A 19,165-nucleotide genomic window follows, 5' to 3' on the forward strand; every position below is an offset into this window, starting at 1 on the left:
CTTTAGAAATCTGTTTTGCAGTTTTGGAGAAATTCAGGGTCGAAAATGTATGAGATTGAGCTGCAAGTGCTTCTTGATAGGACATTGCACTTGCAGCTCTCCTTCCCTCCCTACCTATTCACCACCCAACGATAAACTGTTGTGAGGGAGAAATTTTACCCAAATTGAATCTTACAGGAAACAAATTAGGGATGAGGATTTCATATCTCTTTTTCTTAACTCTTTCCCCAAAGTTTAACTTATAACATTATATATACTTGTTAATAATGTCCCCCCCCACCCCCCCGAGACATAAAGTCATTTAATTATTTTAATCTTTCCCTTATAACTAAGATCTTCCTTATTAGTTTTGTGGCTCTCCTTTGTACCTTTTTTTAACTGATCCGTTCTATGAACTATTGTACAGCATTAGTAGCAGTATGACATCCCTGTCCTAAGAGCTTTGTCTTTTTTAACCCCATCCGTTCTCAGTGTTTACCTTCCTGCAGAGGCCAAAATTTTTAATTCTGACATGTGCGACTTTATTTGGAAATGACTCTTGAATGTTCCTATGTACAGTTCTGTGAGCGAGTTACACTCCTTCTACACCTTTTGAACTCCAAATTAATAAGATTTGCTTTACAAGTGCTCAGGAAATCAATACAGCACACACTTCGTTTGGTGTACTCTAAAAATTCTCCTTTATTAGTATATGTGACCAGATTATATACAGTCCAATGCTCTATTCTAGGGTTTCTGCCTAAATCTAAGATTCAATTTGCATATTTAATCTCCCAGAGGAGCATTGCATGGCTAATAACCCTCCTTACATAGGCATGCTAGATATGTCACTCTCCATAAGGAGAAACGCGATTCCTTAGATTCCGGTCTAAATCTCCAAAATATATGATTTATACGGAACCCCTTACAGAACTATAATCAGATAGTCTACCACTATTCAGGTAGTGCCCATGCTTTTGTGCACCTCTAAAAAGATGGTCAGCTGCGCTTGTTTGCATGCCTAAAAAGATGGGGCACCAATGTGAAAAAGCTGGATGGAGTCTAAAGTGACTGGATCTATCCCATTCTAGTCAATGGTTCCTTTGGGGATTTTATGTGAATGAGGTTTTTGGAGATTTAGACAGGACCACCCCTCATAAAAGCTCAGAATAGTGCACAGGGTCAATTTGAACTGAGTCTTACTCCAATGTTAGGGAGGCAGAGTGAACAAATCAACGACAGATTAGGAATTGGTTTTTTTTCTTCCTCTTTTTATATTTTTCATCGTGCAGTAATAATGATCAGACAATTTCATTTTGGGGGTCAATACTATTATGGTGATACCAGATTTATATACTTTTGCAACTTTTACACACTTAAAAATGCATTTTTGACTTCCTGTTCCTGTCCTGGCTGAGGTGGAAGCTTAGAGGAGAATCTCCTGCCACCCCTCACAGAAACCGACTAAAAACAGACCCCCCGGACGAGCCACCAAACAGAGAGCAGCACAGGAGGTTACCTAAAGCAGCCAGCTATGGAACGGTACCTCCTGAGAAGCTCTGGGAGCGGTGAGTCAGCCTGGAGAAGCTTTGATATGGACAGAGGAGAAGATAAGATAATGGCCCCGAGCCTGATGGGGGAGGAGCCTGAACGCATGGTGAGAGACACAGAAAAGCAAACACAGAGCTGGAAGGGGAGAGATAAGGGAGATATGAGCGAGGAGACAGGAGATAAGGAAGATATGAGCAAGGAGTCACAGGAGGACACAGCAGGAGAGAGGTGGATGCAGGGGACTGATGACGGTGGATCCCAATGGGAGGATGAAGGAGATATGGAGGCAGAGGGAAGAGAAGATGCAGGCAAAGCAGGCCAGCTCAGAGACACAGCAGTGTTGGAGGATGAAACTGACAAACAGCACAGGGAGATTAATCCCACTCAGACTCACAGGAAGTCAAATGCAAGAATCCATAGTACCCCTTCCAAAGGAAACAAAAAGCAGCTTCCTACACCAACATCACAAGCCTGCAAGCTATTGGGGGATGGAGGTGGTGGCCCAGTCCAGACAAAGAGAACTAAGAAAACAGCACCACCTGCAGGCCAAGACAAGTACACACAAAAGCTTAATGTGGACTATAAAAAACTGGCTGAAGAAGTGACATCACACTTGTCAAAAGAGGTTAAAGTGGCTATTGAGGCAGCCATACAAACATCATTAGCTAATATGCAAAAACAGATAAATGCCCATGCCTCTAGACTGGCAGAATCAGAGCAGAGAATATCTGACTCCGAGGAGACAATACTGGCTATGCAAGCACAAATAGCAGCTCTAGCAAAATCTAATGAATACTTGAAGGATAAAGCGGACGATTTGGAAAACAGATCGAGACGAAACAACTTACGTATAGTCGGGTTGCCAGAGTCTGTGTCGATTGGACAGTTGGATAATATATGCGAGTTGGAGCTACCGCAGGCCTTGGGCATAAAGGCGAAATTCAGAGTTGAAAGAGCCCACAGAGTGGGTCCACTGAGACACCAGGAGGCGAATAAGGGAGAGGGACAAAACTCAAACAAGAATACCCCGATAAGAGCCAGGCAGGTGATTGTCAAATACCTTGATTATAAGCATAAGGAGGAAATATTGAGGGCCTTTAGAGAACGAAAGCGTCCACTACAATATCAAGGCAACAGACTGCTAATTTTTGGGGATTATTCAGCGGAAGTATCCAGAAGGAGAAAAGAATTTACCAAAATTTGCTCATTTCTGTACAACAAAAAAGTAAAGTGCCAGCTATTATACCCTGCTACACTGAAAGTTAGAAACCCCAATGGCTCGTTTGTATACTACAAGGACTACAAAGAAGCAGAAAACATTCTCATGGCAGAGCTCGACAAGACTAGGTCAGAAAGGCAAGAAAAAGGAGCTAGTGGAGAAGGGAATAATAGAAGAAGATCCCCCACAAGCTCAGGAAGAGATGTGGGACGTCTTGGGGGACAAAAGCAAGTCGAGACCAGGGAGGAAAGGAGGCCAAGCCCGGGTCGACAGCATAATTCTCGCCTGGAACACAGGAACCAACCCTTGGAGAGAAACCATGATACCTGAACTGGAACTCGCTCATTGTTTTTCCTTTTTTTGCCTGTTTTTTTTTTTTTTTCTCTCTTCCCAAACAGGGAGAGGCGTTGAGGAGGATGCATTACGGAGAGAGGGTTGGGGAGGTGAGAGGAGGAGGGGGAAGGGAGAAAAGAGAGGAAAACATCCCAAAGTCTGGGTCCTCTTCCCCCCCCCCCCTCTCTTTTTTTTTTTTTTTTTTTTTTTTTTTTTTTTTTTTTTTGTTCTTTTTTTTTGTTCTTCTCCTTTCTTTCTCCATCTTCTCTCCCCTTGGTCTTTTTTTTTTTCTTTTTCTCCTTTGTCCAGGAACATCATCCAAATTCAAATGAAGTGGGCCTGTTCTGGGCGGACTGATGGCTACCTGGAGTCAGAGATAAGTAGGGCTGGAGAATCTTGCTGAGGTTTTGACATACTGTGCTAATTCTTGCATAATTTTCAAAGGCTTATTCAAGTTAGTCCGGGGATAGAACATATATTTTTTGGGGGGTGATTAGGGAGCTACATATTTTGGCTAGGAATAGGGGAGCTCACCAACGTGGCGGGAAACGCCGTGGATTTCTCGGAAGGGAAAATATGTTTTACAGTTACATGCTTTTTGTTGTATTTGTTATATTTGCAAGGTGGGGAAAGGGAGTGTCGATTTTGTGGTACCAACTGTGATTCTAGTGTCGAACATCTCGTCTTCCTTGATGCAGGGGCCCATAGGGGAGGGAGTAGTAAAAGCAGAATACACAGGTTAACATGATACAGATAACTACGTGGAATGTTAAAGGGCTGAGATCACCTAACAAACGAGCAATGATATTGAGACATCTGAAAAGACTAAAGACAGACATTGCCTTATTACAGGAAACCCACTTGGGGGGGGAGGACTTTTTCCGCATGAAGAAACATTGGGTGGGCACCGTTTACGGGGCAGCGGCACAAGGTAGAAAAGCGGGCACTATGATTCTAATAAATAAACAATTCAGTCATGAGGTAGTGGCACATGAGGCAGACGACCATGGAAGGTGGCAGCACTTAACAATCGTTAGTCCAGCGGGTAAACTCAGTATTTATAATGTCTATGGCCCAAATTCACAACAAATCACATTTCATGATGACATAAAGGCCACCATATTAGCAGATGGGGAGGCTAACATTATAGTGGGAGGCGATTTTAACACTGTCCCAGACTCAGCTGAAGATAGGAGGAGGGGCGAGGAGGGGACAGCTAATGTGGGCAGGAGTTTAGACAATAGGGATGTAACATTAGAAGACGTAGGACTGAAAGACATCTGGAGACTAACTCACCCACATGACAGAGAGTATACACACTTCTCTCACCCTCATGATAGCTGGTCACGTATTGATCAGTTCTGGATCTCGCAAGACTTACTGAGTGGAACGCAAGATTGTGTGATAGAGAATATGGTGATCTCTGATCATAGTCCGGTGAGATTGGGCATTAGAGAGAAATTCAGGAGAGGTACCGATATCATATGGAGATTCCCATCGTTCCTTCTCAGGCAAGATAATTTCCATAAGGTGCTACAGGAGTGGTGGGGAGAATTCGCAGAGGACAATAAGGAACATAGAGAGTCCCCAGTGATATTTTGGGAAACGGCAAAAGCGGTCCTAAGGGGCCGTCTGGTGGGGTACGCAGCCATGATCAAACGGAAAACCAATGAGAATTATAATTTCCATAGTGAAGCAGTACGGGTAGCATATACAAATTATGTGACAAATAGATCTCCCATGACAAAAGGCAGATGGTTGGAGGCAAAAGAGGGATTTGACGAATGGGCCAAAAAAAAGGAACAACTATTCTGGTCGCACAAGGAGGTTGACTTACATAGGTTTGGCAACAAGGCGGGAAGGATGTTGGCCAATCTGGCAAGGGGCAGCAGAAAGATGACAGTGATCTCTAAACTGAAAACAAAGGGGGGAGAGGTGACTACGGATCCTAAGGACATTAATAAACTGTTGGGAGATTACTATAGAAAACTATATGGGTCAGGGAATAACGACATGACTGATGAGGCAGAGTGGCTAAGACAAGCCCAAATGCCTAGCTTGACGGAGGAAGATTTGAGTGCCTTAAACGCAGATATCACAGTAGAGGAGGTGATGAGAACAATTGGGGAGCTTAACACCAACAAGGCACCGGGACCTGACGGTTTCAATAGTGAATTCTATAAGGCTCTGAAGGATCTGATCTCGCCGGATCTAACCTCAGTCTTTAATGCTTTCCTGGGAGGGGCGGAAATACCCAAAAATTCCAACATAGCATATATTAAATTACTCCCCAAGGGAACCAAGGACCTGGATGATCCCTCTAGTTATAGACCTATATCGCTCATAAATCAGGATTTAAAAATTATGTCCAAGATCATGGCTAATAGACTGGCCGAGATCTTACCTAGGATCATTACGAATCACCAGGTGGGGTTTATCAAGGGGAGAAATGCCGTTACCAATATCCGAAAGACAATTCTAGTGGTAGACGCGGTTAGACTGGGTCTCACTGAGGGAGGGGCTAGACCTGCCCTAGTTACACTTGACGCAGAAAAAGCGTTTGATAATGTAAATTGGGGGTGGTTAGACAGGGTAATGGAGGCCATAGGGATTGTAGGCAAGATGAGACTTTACATTAGAAACCTTTATGCCAACTCGGGAGCTAGGGTACACACTCCGGGCTTTCTATCAGACGTGTTCCCTTTGATGAAGGGAACAAGACAGGGCTGCCCATTATCTCCTCTTTTATTCAACCTGGCAATCGAGCCATTGTCAAGAATACTACAGGGACAAAATAGCTTTAAAGGAATCAAGATAAGGGGTTCAGAAGTAAAGACAGCGCTTTTTGCTGATGACATCATACTTTATATGGGGGACCCCGGTGCGGATTTGCCACAGACTCTTGCCTTGATTGAAAAATTTGGCTCATTCTCCGGTTTCAAACTGAACAAAAAAAAATGCGAGATCATGTTCCTAAAGGGGCATCATGGGACAATGGGGGGACAAATAAGGGATGGCTGTCTATGTGGAATTCCTATAGCACAATCTTCAATTAAATACCTGGGAGTGCATATAGGAAGATCGGTGGAAACAATCTATAACTTGAATTATGGACCGCTAATCAGGAAAATTATAGTTCAATTAAAGGGATGGAAAGGTCTGCCACTTCCATTACTGGCAAGATGCCACCTGATAAAAATGATGAGCTTTCCTAGGCTGCTGTATCCCTTCCAGACAATCCCGCTATTGCTAAAACTAAAGGATGTGAATAAGCTCAACTCCGCGTATACAGAATTTCTGTGGAGGGGAAGGAAACCCAGAATAAAGCTGCGTACGCTGATGAAGTCAGCAGAGGAGGGAGGTCTAAACTTTCCAGATGTCCAAGGGTATAATCTTGTATGTATCATGAGGCATGTAATTGATTGGGTGAGAGGAACGAGTAGGCACTCAGATCATGCGATGGAAACTAAATATGCGTCACCGTGGGATCTGACGTCCATTCTGCACTCCCCACTATCCAGGGTTGAAGGGCACATAAGGAACTCAATTATATTCCGAGACACCATGCTAACATGGAAGTCGGTAAGGAAAAAACTGGGGCTCTCATGGAAAGTGTCCAAGTACTTGAACCCCTGGGCATTCCCAAATTTTCCCCTGGGACGAGAAAACAAGCTATTTACTAGATGGAAAGAGAGGGGAGTCAGGAGAATGATAGATGTTATGAATGTGGAGGACAGGAGGTGGATGACAGGTCGGGAAGTGTTGGATAAGTACAACCTTAATAGCTCACATGTCATCCAGTATGAACAATTGAAACATGGAATAATAGGAGACCTGGGTGTGGTTGGAAGAGAGCTGAACAGAAGTTCGATTGATGAGTTACTGGAATGTGATGTAACAAGTATAAATGTCTCTAAAATTTATCGATCGCTAAGGGGGGTGCTTATCTCACGGGAGGATAGTCGGACTTTAAAAGCGTGGGGGAAACAATTGGGAAGGGAAGAAGTGGTGGATGATATACTGAGAGGATGGGTACAAGTGCGGAAACATATTACCAATGAGAGATGGAGAGACACTCAATTCAGAATTCTACATAGGGCCATTATAGGTTTCAACATACCAGGTAGGGATAGGTGGTGTCCTAAGTGTCAAAAAGAAAAAACGGATATGCTGCATGGGCTATGGGAATGTGAGACAATCGCTAGGTTCTGGAACCAAGTCAGACTATTTGCCCAGTCAACATGGGGAATTTTCAGCAAACTAGACTTAATGGTGTGGATTTTCCACTCCTTTGAGGGAGGAGTAGGAGGAGGACCGAGCACGCAGGAAAAGAGGAAATACGCAATAATGCATGACATAGCCATGATAGCTAAGCGTTGCATCTTAAAACACTGGATTCAAAGGGAGGGCCCATCCATAAAGGAGGTTGTGGGCGAACTACACAACCTTCTGAAGTGGGAAAAACTAGAAGCGGAGAGGGATAAAGATGGGTTGACAGCCAAGTTTTTTGTGAGATGGAGACATTTTATTGAAAGCCAATTCACACAGGGAGAAATAATTAACCTGATGGCACCTTTTGTTCACTCGGAGTGGTATATCCTGAGCGATATTCAGGACAGCCTGGGTAAACTGAGAATCACCTAGGAGGGGGCTCTGGCGGGAGGGGGAGACGAGACGGTTGGGAATACCAAGACACGCTAGCAAAATTGAAATCATTCAGGGACGACACAGAGATTTAACGAATTGTATTGCATATGTTATATTATATTTCATTACCTATGTTTTGGTTTAATGTTACTGTATACTATCTTAAATCGAACAGCAACATGGAACTCCAAATTGGGGTATCACCCACCTCTATGTCACATTTTGTCAGACGAATGTTCTTCTTTTGCAATGATACTTGTCATGTTTTTACAAATTTGAAAAATCAATAAAAAACGTTTTGGAAAAAAAAAAAAATGCATTTTTGAAATTCTTTGCATTGCCATATTCTGAGATCTATAACATTCTCATTTTTCTGCTGATAGAGCTGTATGAGGGTTTGTTTTTTGCAGGATGAATTGAAGCTTTTACTTGTACTAGGGCTTCAGAAACTTGAGGGCTGAAGCTTTGTCACGCAACCTTTATTCTATTTTTCCTCAAGAACCTCAATCCTCCATTCTTCCTCATGGTGGTGGGTATGGTGTCCTCAGCATTGGAAGCAGAAGTCTAGGACGATAGCTCCTTCCGCTACTCCAAGGTCCAAATTATTTGTGTCTGTGTCCCTTTGAACATCGTGTCTAATAGGGGGTGCAATTTGTTTCCAAATTCTGGAGAACGTTTTATAAGAAATTGGAGTTTGATTTGTCATTTTTCTCTGCCTGACACCTGGAAACCAAAAGTCAGACTGAAAGACTGAACCGATCATTGGCACAACTTTTCCCTCTTGGTGAGTTCGCCTTTAACAGTCTGGGTCAATTAGTCCACCGAAACCTCACCTTTCTTTTATGCTTACAGTTTTCATCCCCGTTATGGTGAATTCTCTAGGATGAGTTCTGGGTGTCCTGGAGTAGAGGTTGCCATAATAAAACTTGGGGATGTCTAGAGGGAGGTTCACAAAAAGATTGTGGGGGCTCAACTTCGTCAGAAAAAGAAGGTCAATAGGAAACATTAGTTGGTTCCCTTAGTTAAAATAGGGGATAAGGATTGGTTATAATCCAAGAATATTAAGTTGAAAGTGCTATCAGTGAAGTTGGGTCTAAGTTTATTGGCATGTAGGAGATTATGGAGAGTTAATCCAGCTGCCTTTTGACGTCCTCCATCTTTTTGCATCCCGAAAGTGTTCCATATATCACTGCTAAAAGAGTTTGTCCGTTTGGTTTTGTGTCAACCATCCCCACCTCCTTTGGTTTCTGTTAATAACAGTTTAGATGTACGGGGTACAAAAAAAGTCTGTAACTCCCTTCCAGTATGTCATATATTGGAAGGGATATAGACTGGAAGAGAGATACTGGGTTCCTCCTCGAGATGTAAAGGTTGATCATCTGATCTAAGTCTTAATCAGATATAGCAACATGTGATAATAAAACGTAACCTTTAATTGGGTTATTTAAAATAAAGGTTGATCATCTGATCTAAGTCTTCCATCGTAGGTTTCCTGGGAAGCCTGGAGGTTCAGAAGCCCCCTAGAAGAGGGGGGTACTGTCATGATTCCACCACTTATGGTGTCTGATGGACAATGTGAATGACAGCTCTGCCAACCAATCTGAGGCAGATGTATGAGCATTGTAAATGACAGCTCACCCGTCCTATCTCTTCCTGGTATCTTTCGTTTTGGGTGATTACATGGCTATTTAGTACTATGCCAATGGTCTGACCATTGCCATTTGTAGCTAGGCTCAAGTGGTGTGTGTTTGCTCTGTGATCCAAGTTTTATTTTGATCTCCGTTGCTGACCTTGGATTTTCCTTTGACCACCCATTTGACTCAGCCCTTTGTCTTGATCCATTATCTTCCTGATACTTTGACCTTGAACCTTGACCTGACTACGCTATTGTCTTTTCCCTTCATCTATTACGAGCCCTCTTAGTACTGACCTCAGAAGTCCTTCCCCACAGCAATTCCATTAGTAGTGACTAGCTTCACAAGTGCTGCTGATAAATACAATTCATACCCAGTGAAAAAAACAATCCCTTTAAAAATTTCTTATTTTATTAAATATGTCTTAAAAATTTCCCAAGTGATTCACCTATCTAGAAATTATCAAGGGTAGTATAAATATACACCAGAGATGCCACCCCTATTCAGAGGAAATACAATCAAAAGCAGAAAAACGGGAGTATGGGATCCCAAATGGGATTAATCTGGCCCTATTATGGACCTACCACCTCACACCTTCCTACCGACGGAGGTAATACCACCTTAACGTAACTGGGCGCCCCCGTTCCTCGGTGGCTATCCCTCACTTACCCTAATAAATTCCCTACCATATGAGGAGAAATGAGAGTGCCTAAGCAAGTTACCACTAATTATTGGTTGGACTCTTTACCCCTCGATGGATCTTAAAGAGAGGGCAAATGTAGCTACACCCTGTTACTCATATCCATTTAAGTATGCTCTAAGTCAGCTGGTCATTTATTTATATACAGAGATAAATCCCTAAACCAAACCGACTCAAGCAAATATGTTCGACTGTATATTCAGCAGTAGTGGGACACTATGATACCCTGTTTAATATGCTCAAATTCAACTGGTCATTAATTCATATACAGGGATAACAGATACCATAATACCCTGTTAGCCATGTCCAGTTAATATGCTCCAATTCAACCGGTCATTAGTTCATATATTGAGATAACAAATACCACAGTACCCTGTTATTTATGTCCAGTCAATATGCTCCAATTCAACCGGTCATCAATTCATATACAGGGATAACAAATAACACAATACCCTGTTATCTATATCCAGTTGATATGCTCCAATTCAACTGGTCATCCGTTCATAAACAGGGACAACAGGTACCACAGCACCCCACTATCTAGATCAGGTTGATATGCTCCAATTCAACCTGTAATTAGTTCATATACAGGGGCAAAAAGTCCAAATACCAAATTATCCTGATAAAAAGATATATTTAACTTGCATTCAGCAAATCCTAAACTCTGGAACAATGCCAGTATATACACTCATTATGAATGAATAGATATCATTTTAAAAGTTGATAAATTAACTTCCCTTTATCAAGTGCATCCGCACTGCCTCGACGCGTTTCTCCGCCCTCTAATCCGGTTCATCAGGAGGCCCAGGGAGACAGGGAACTATTCAATAGTGATGCATGTCTTCATATGGCAGCAGCTGCCGCCATTATGCCGGCAGTTTAAATAGACTATATCAAACAAATGAGAGCAACAATGTCCCAGGTATAAGCCAGCGGGCTTCTGTCTCATCTGGGTATAGTGCGCATGTCCGTTCCCATTCTAACGCTAGAGCGTGCGAGGTAGGCATTGCGCATGCTCCGAAGTCATACCTCATTAATTCATGACTCATTGCTATTGATCCGAACAGACACGCCCACACGTCCATACCGAACACGGGCGCGCTGCCCTAGCAACCTAGCAGACACGTCATAACCTGACGTACTATCCCACACTGCGCACGCGCCCGAAACATACCAGGACGATATTGCCTTATATTATACACTAAAGACGCGTGAGCTCAGGGATATTAAAATGAAAAGCTTCGTATTATCACATCGTAGGCATTGCGCATGCCCCGATGTCATACCTCATTAATTCATTACTCATTGCTCTTGCTCCGAACAGACACGCCCCCACGCCCAAACAAACACGGGTGCGTTGTCCTAGCAATCAGGCAGACACGTCATAACCTAACATGCTATCCCCCACTGTGCACGCGCCCGAAACACACCAGGACAATGTTGCCTTGTATCGTGCACTAAAGACGCATGCGCTCAGTGATTTGAAATGAAAAGCTTCCTGTTATTTAAAGCCATATACAAATAGTTAATATTGGGGCGGAAAACCCTGCACCACAAAACTCTCAGAAAAGAGAATGGCTGGGGGAGGGGGGGGGGGAGGGGAGGGGTGTATTCCCAGCATCAAATAAGTCATATAATAGTATAAATAAGCTCCTGGACATCCAAATAAAAACTTACTGTTTCCATCACACTGTAACCCTACTATACTCAGTAACCGTATACTACCACATATACCAAATGGACATATTAATACCTCTAATGATAAAGAGGGCAAAAGGGTGCCGAGAAATAATAATCTTTCTCCACCTAGTGATATGGACTACATCCTAAAATGAATCACCCATGTCCACAAAGATAATCATCTCCCCACTCTTTGCAGGGAGTACAATAACCACCATTTCCGTGGTTTATTAAATGGCTATCCTAACTAGAAATTGGACACTACCTACTCTGAAAGAAGCTAAAGAGGGGTCAACCTCAGATAAACGGTGTATAATTTAATTGTTCATTTAGGCCATTTGGGGATTGGGTTTTTAATCGAAATATCCACTGACATTCCTTCCTCAAGATCCTATTATCCCAGTCACCTCCTCTGGGATTCCGTCTAATCACTTCCAGGACTCTGAAACAAACTGATTTAATATTGCCCTGGTGAAAGTCCCACACATGTCTCGCTATAGGGGTCTCTCTTTTATGTCTGATGTCACCGACATGTTCCCCTATACGTCTCCTCAACTCCCTCCTGGTCTTGCCCACATAATCAAGCGGGCAATCACATGTTGCAAGATAGACTAGACCTTCACTTTTACAGTTTGCGAAATCCCTCAGGTAATACTCACGACCAGTGCTAGCACTAATGACCGATTTACACTGTTTAATCCAGTCACAGTACTTACAGCCACCACAACGAAAAGTACCTACAGGCCGTCGATCAAGCCACGTGCCCACTGGCATCGGTCGGCTGTAGTGGCTGTGCACCAGTTGATCTCTTATAGAGCCTCCTTTTCTGAAGGTGACCATAGGTCGTGGGGAAAGAACATCTACCAAATCAGGATCGGCTCTAAGAATCCCCCAATGTCTCCGCAAGACCTGGAACACTCTATCGGATTGATCATCGTATGTACCGATAATTCTTATTAGGTCCCCCTCTGTGTTCTGCCTTTGATTTATCTGTAAAAGTGGACCACGTTCTTTCGTCTGAGCATGTCGAAAGGCCTTACTGAGAACATCATGTGGGTAACCCCTTTCTCTAAAGCGTGTCCTAAGATCCCTTGCTTGTTCATAGAAATCTCGATCGCTGGAACAGTTTCTCCTCACTCTAAGACAGGGGTGGGGAACCTCCGGCCCGCGGGCCGTATACGGCCCGTCACGACTCTTTATGCGGCCCCCAGGCAAATTCCCAGGGACCGCTGTGCTCTGGCAGCAGCCGCGCTTTTCCCGGCTGCCGGCCCTTTAAATCTCACTGCCTGATGCCTTGAGGGCAGATGCTAGAATGTACGGGCTCTATCCAGATCCTGACTTCCAGGACCTGACTGCAGCCCATACATTCTAGGCTTAACCCCGGCCTGTGCTAGTGTGCTCTGGTGGGCGGGGTAAGCAGCACACTGCGATATGTCACAGAAGAGCTGCAGCAGATTTACCAGCCTCCCGGACCTGCTGTCTGTGTGACTCCTCCTCCCCCTCACTGTGAGTACGCAACCCATCGCTACCCCCCGCTAAGTGCTGTGTACTCCCTCGTGCTGTGTGTACCCCTCAATGCTGTGTACCCCCCAGTGCTGTGTACCCCCTCGTGCTGTGTACCCCCTAATGCTGTGTATCCCCTAATGCTGTGTGTACCCCCCAGTGCTGTGTACCACCCCAGTGCTGTGTGTACCCCCTAATGCTGTGTGTACCCCCTAATGCTGTGTGTACCCCCTAATGCAGTGTGTACCCCCTAATGCAGTGTGTACCCCCTACTGCAGTGTGTACCCCCTAATGTTGAGTACACCCCTAGTACAGTGTGTACCCCTTAGTACTGTGTGTGCTCCCCTAGTAATGTCTATACCCCTTGGGTGATGTCTATGCCCCCCCAGTGCTGTCCGCACCACCTAATGCTGTCCATGCTGCCACCAGTGCTGTCCATGCCACGGTCAGTGCTGTCTGTGCCCCCTTATGCTGTCCGTGCTCCCCAGTGCTGTGTGCCACCCCTCAGTACTATGTACCCCCCAGTGCTCTGAACTTGCTACTGCTGTCTGTACCCTCCCACTGCTTTCTATGCCCCCCAGTCTGTGCCCTCCTGTTGATGTCTATGCTCCCCCAGACTTCTCTGTGTCTCCCTAGTGATGCCACCTAGTGCTGTCTGTGCTGCCACCTAGTGCTGTCTGTGCTGCCACCTAGTGCTGTCCGTGCTGCCACCTAGTGCAGTCCGTGCTGCCACCTAGTGCAGTCCGTGCTGCCACCTAGTGCAGTCCGTGCTGCCACCTAGTGCAGTCCGTGCTGCCACCTAGTGCAGTCCGTGCAGCCACCTAGTGCAGTCCGTGCAGCCACCTAGTGCTGTCTGTGCCACAGCCAAGGCTGTCCATGCCCCCCTACTGATGTATATGCCCCAGCCCCCTCCTGTGCTGCATATGCCCCAGCCCCTCCTGTGATGTGTACTCCCAGTGTCTCCTGTAATTTATGCACCCCAGCCCCTCCTGTGATGTATATGCCCCAGCCCCTCCTGTGATCTATATGCCCCCAGCATCTCCAGACCGAGACAAACCTGGAAAAGCAGCTGTGAGAAACAAGATGATCAATATCACCGAACACACAGTCACACCAAACAGAAACAGCTCCTGCCTCCACAGTAAGGGTGAGTTAATTAATCGTTTGACCAAATTTTTCAAGTTGATAATGTTGTGCGGCCCCCAGAGGTTAGTAGGAAATTCCAAATGGCCCCCGGCAGTAAAAAGGTTCCCCACCCCTGCTCTAAGATATTGACCTTTAGGTATGCCTTTTTTAAGGGAAGTGGGGTGAAAACTGTCCCAGCGTAAAAGGCTATTTGTGGAGGTTGGCTTCCTATAGGTCTTAGTTGATAGAGTGCCATTGTCTTCAATACCAATTTCCACATCCAAGAACGCCAAATGTGATCTATGAATATGGTGAGTGAATCTTAAATTAATATCATTGACATTTATATATCGCATAAATTCATGGAATTCTTGTTGGGTCCCCACCCATATGACTAAAACGTCATCAATATATCTACCCCAATATAGGATGAGCGGGACCCACCATGAAGTATCATCTCCAAACACGACAGTTTCCTCCCACCAGCCCAGGAACAAGTTTGCGTAAGAGGGAGCACATGAGCTCCCCATCGCAGTGCCCTTGAGCTGATGGAAGTACTTACTGTCGAACATGAAGTAATTGTGCGTGAGTACAAAATTGAGTAAGTCCATAACAAGATTATTATGATCCCATAGGAAATTTGCTCTGGATCGGAGGAAATGGTTAACTGCCTCCAGGCCCCTTTCATGTGGGATAGAGCTATATAAAGATTCCACATCAATGGAGGCTAGATAAAAATCACCTTCCACAGAGATGTGTTGAATCTTCATAAGTAAGTCAGGTGTATCCCTTATATATGAGGGGAGGGTTGAAACGAAAGGTCTCAGGATATTGTCAAGATAAATACTGACATTCTGCGTCACTGATCCTATTCCTGACACAATTGGTCTACCTCTGAGGGGGTCTATACCCTTGTGGATTTTTGGTATCGTATAAAAAGTGGGAATCATGGGACTCACAGGAACCATGAATTCATACTCATTCTTAGAAATTAACCGTTTATCCAACGCCTCGTCTAACTTTTCTTCTAATCTAGCACAAAAAATCTTTGTTGGATCATTATTAAGTATGTTATATGTGTCCTTATCTCTCAATATACTTAGACACATCTCCCTATATGGTCCATGGTCCATGAGTACCAGATTCCCACCTTTATCTGAGGACTTCACGATAATGTTTTGTTCCTCCCTCAGAGTTCGTAACGCCACCCTCTCGCCTTCGGACAAATTATCCGCACCCTCAATATAATGGATCTTACTCAATTCTTCCTCAACAACCTTCACAAAAATGTCAATGCTATTTAGCTCACTCACCGGTGGCTGCCTATGACTTTTTTTCTTTAATGTGGTAAATGGTCCAAGGCCTCTAGTTGACTCCCCTTCCTCCAGTAGGTCTGTCAATGTATTGAATGCCCCCAAATCTTCCGGATCAATGCCCAATTCTGCACATTTTTCCCGATCATTATTTTTAAAAAATTTGTGCCATTTTAGTTTTCGGCCAAAAAGATGGATGTCCTTTGTCCACTCAAACTTATCAAAACCAGTCCGAGGAACAAAGGAAAGACCTTTGTGCAGTAAAGACCTCATATCCGAGGTAAGATATTGCTTGAGTCGGTTTGGTTTAGGGATTTATCTCTGTATATAAATAAATGACCAGCTGACTTAGAGCATACTTAAATAGATATGAGTAACAGGGTGTAGCTACATTTGCCCTCTCTTTAAGATCCATCGAGGGGTAAAGAGTCCAACCAATAATTAGTGGTAACTTGCTTAGGCACTCTCATTTCTCCTCATATGGTAGGGAATTTATTAGGGTAAGTGAGGGATAGCCACCGAGGAACGGGGGCGCCCAGTTACGTTAAGGTGGTATTACCTCCGTCGGTAGGAAGGTGTGAGGTGGTAGGTCCATAATAGGGCCAGATTAATCCCATTTGGGATCCCATACTCCCGTTTTTCTGCTTTTGATTGTATTTCCTCTGAATAGGGGTGGCATCTCTGGTGTATATTTATACTACCCTTGATAATTTCTAGATAGGTGAATCACTTGGGAAATTTTTAAGACATATTTAATAAAATAAGAAATTTTTAAAGGGATTGTTTTTTTCACTATATATGTACCTTTTGACTATCCTGGAATTATTTTGATTGTTAGCCTACAATTCATACCCGTAAAACAAGCTTTCATATGGCTACGGCGATGAGAAATTAAAAGTATTATAGCACCTATAATGTAACAATGAAAAAAAAATGCTTTGTAAAATAGGAAATTACTAAAGGAGTTTAACACTGCAACAATTCAGAGAAAACATGGTTCAAAGACAGCAGGGAACAAGAACAGTCATTTGGGTGTCACCTCCAGTTTTCCACTGCCGGTGTGGTTTCAGTCACCACAAAAGTGAGAGGCGGCTGTAACTGAGATCCCAGCACCAGTACAGAGCCGGCTGTCAGTCAGTGCCAGGGGCGTGGTTACAGTTGCCTCTCACTATGCACTGAGCGATGACTGAAACTCCATATCTGCAAGTTAATAGTGTTTTTTAACATGACAGATTCCATTTAAGACTACAATTATTTGGTCACTTACTGGATGAGCATTAGATGTGTAAAACCAGGTTCTGCATTCCTCTTCAGAATCTGTGGGCCCAAACTGAGAGCTCACTTTCCCTGTGTATGTACGAGTCTGTTGTGGGGGAACATTCTCTTCTCTCCATGGTACGGCTAGAACATTGGAATAGAAGGAGTATGGACGAGAGGCCAAATTCTTAAATTGTACCTATAATAGAATAATATAAGAATGTAAATTAAAAGGGGGTGGGGGTAGAGCTATACATATGTCAAATAATTGTGGATTATATTATGGCCATTTTGGGTGGGCGCCAAGTGCCTAAGGTTACAGTCAAGTCCATGGCTCCCCAAAGTGCTAGAAGATTTCCTATATGTTTTAGTTTTGTCATGGTTTATATACCATGAATCATGACAAACGTGCAGGTTTTGAACCTGCTCCTGTGACCGGAAATCTGGTTTATGGAGCTGCATTAGGCTAGTATATGTTCTGAATTTATTAAAGTGTCTGGTCGTCTCAGTCTCTACTCAAGAATCGTTTCTGAGGTCTGTATGTATTTAAAGGTTCTGGTTTGGTTCTATACTTTTTAAAGGGTGTGTTCTATGATCTCAATTTGTTTATTGTCTTCTAGCCTGGGTTCTATAATATGTTAGGCCTAAAATACACTTCCGCAAAAAAAACGTACGTGTCTCATGGTCCGTTTTTCGGGTCCGTGTTCCGTTTTTTAGGGGCGTTTCTCCGGTACGTATGGCATCCGTGTGATGGCGTATGCGAGCCGTGTGTGCGTGTGGAATGTCCGTATTGACATAAAATACGTACGTGTGCTGTCCGTGTGCTGTCCGTTTATAAAGGCCTGCATTCTTACCCAATTAACGTTGTTAATCATTCATCATGAGATCCTGGTGTTTTTGTTTGCCATCAATTGACCTGATAGATTGGTAACAAGTGTTTCAGATTTCGTGATTAAAAACGGACACGGACGATACGTGCTGAACACGGACATACTCCGTGTGCGGTCCGTGCAAGCACGGACCCATAGACTAAAGCGGGTCCGTGCCTGCGTGCTGCTGGCCAAAAACGGACATGTCGTCTGTGTTGAAAAGCGCACACACGTACTTACGACACGGACACATGTTCCGTGTGATTTTACGTGTGTGTGCCATCTACCATTGAATAACATGGGTCTCCATGTGTACGTGTTTCCGGTACGTGCAAATACGTACCGCACACGTACAAAAAAACGGATGTGTGTTGCGGGTCTTAGGCAGTCTAGGCTATAAATTTGTTTAAAACTTTTGGGTCAGAAACTGTATTTATTCCTGGGTCTGGGGTTTTTTTGGGAGGTTTGATGTCTAATTTCATTTAATTTAGGGACTTTAACTAGGTTCTAAATTTATAGATTTGATCTGAAGCACAGATAATCTTTAGGGGGCTTTACACGCAACGACATCGCTAACGAGAAGTCGTTGGAGTCACGGAATTCGTGACACACATCCAGCCTCGTTAGCGACGTCGTAGCATGTGAAACGTTGATCGTTGACACGTCGTTCAAATCCCAAATATCGTTGATGGTGCTGGATGGAGGTTGCTCGTCGTTCCAGAGGCAGCACACATCGCTACGTGTGACAACCCAGGAACGACGAACAACATCGTACCTGCGTCCTCCGGCAATGAGGTGGGCGTGACTTTCTTGTGGCCGCTTATCTCCGCCCCTCCGCTTCTATTGGACGGCTGCCGTGTGACGTCGCTGTGACGCCGCACGAACCGCCCCCTTAGAAAGGAGGCAGTTTGCCAGCCACAGCGACGTCGTTAGGCAGGTAAGTACGTGTGACGGGTGCTAGCGATATTGTGCACCACAGGCAGTGATTTGCCTGTGACGCACAAACGACGGGGGAGGGTGCTTTCACGAGCGACATCGCTAGTGATGTCGCTGCGTAGCAGCCTTTAGGGAAGTGGTTTAAATTTACCTATGGGTCTAGTATATGATGTGATTTAAATTAGAGATCTGTCCTAGAATTTATTAATAGAATTTAATAATAAAAATTTAGAATTTATTAATTCATGTATTATTTTTTTATTAATTTAATATTTAATTTAGTAATTATTTTATTATTATTTAAAATTAATTATTATATTAATTTTCCTCTGAATTTATTATTATTGCTATAAAGGCTGGAGATGACAGCAGAAGTATTATTCAAAATTAACTCAATAGCAAACTCTCCAATAGCAAAA

General features: G+C 43.9%; 1 protein-coding gene across 6 annotated transcripts in view; it reads right to left on the reverse strand.

Annotated features, from left to right (window-relative positions):
- The window catches only part of F8 (coagulation factor VIII), a 216,063-nt gene that overhangs the window by 100,657 nt on the left and 96,241 nt on the right, over window positions 1–19,165 (reverse strand). For all 6 annotated transcript variants that reach the window (XR_012725311.1, XR_012725310.1, XM_075324077.1 and 3 more), the window contains exon 16: window positions 16,952–17,140. Coding sequence is in view for 4 of the 6 variants with exons in the window: in XM_075324077.1 (XP_075180192.1) it covers window positions 16,952–17,140 (189 nt within the window). In the remaining 2 variants the exon portion in view is untranslated. The remainder of the gene's footprint in view (window positions 1–16,951; window positions 17,141–19,165) is intronic.

The sequence above is a fragment of the Anomaloglossus baeobatrachus genome, chromosome 9 (genome assembly GCF_048569485.1).
Source record: "Anomaloglossus baeobatrachus isolate aAnoBae1 chromosome 9, aAnoBae1.hap1, whole genome shotgun sequence".
Lineage (NCBI taxonomy): Eukaryota > Metazoa > Chordata > Amphibia > Anura > Aromobatidae > Anomaloglossus > Anomaloglossus baeobatrachus.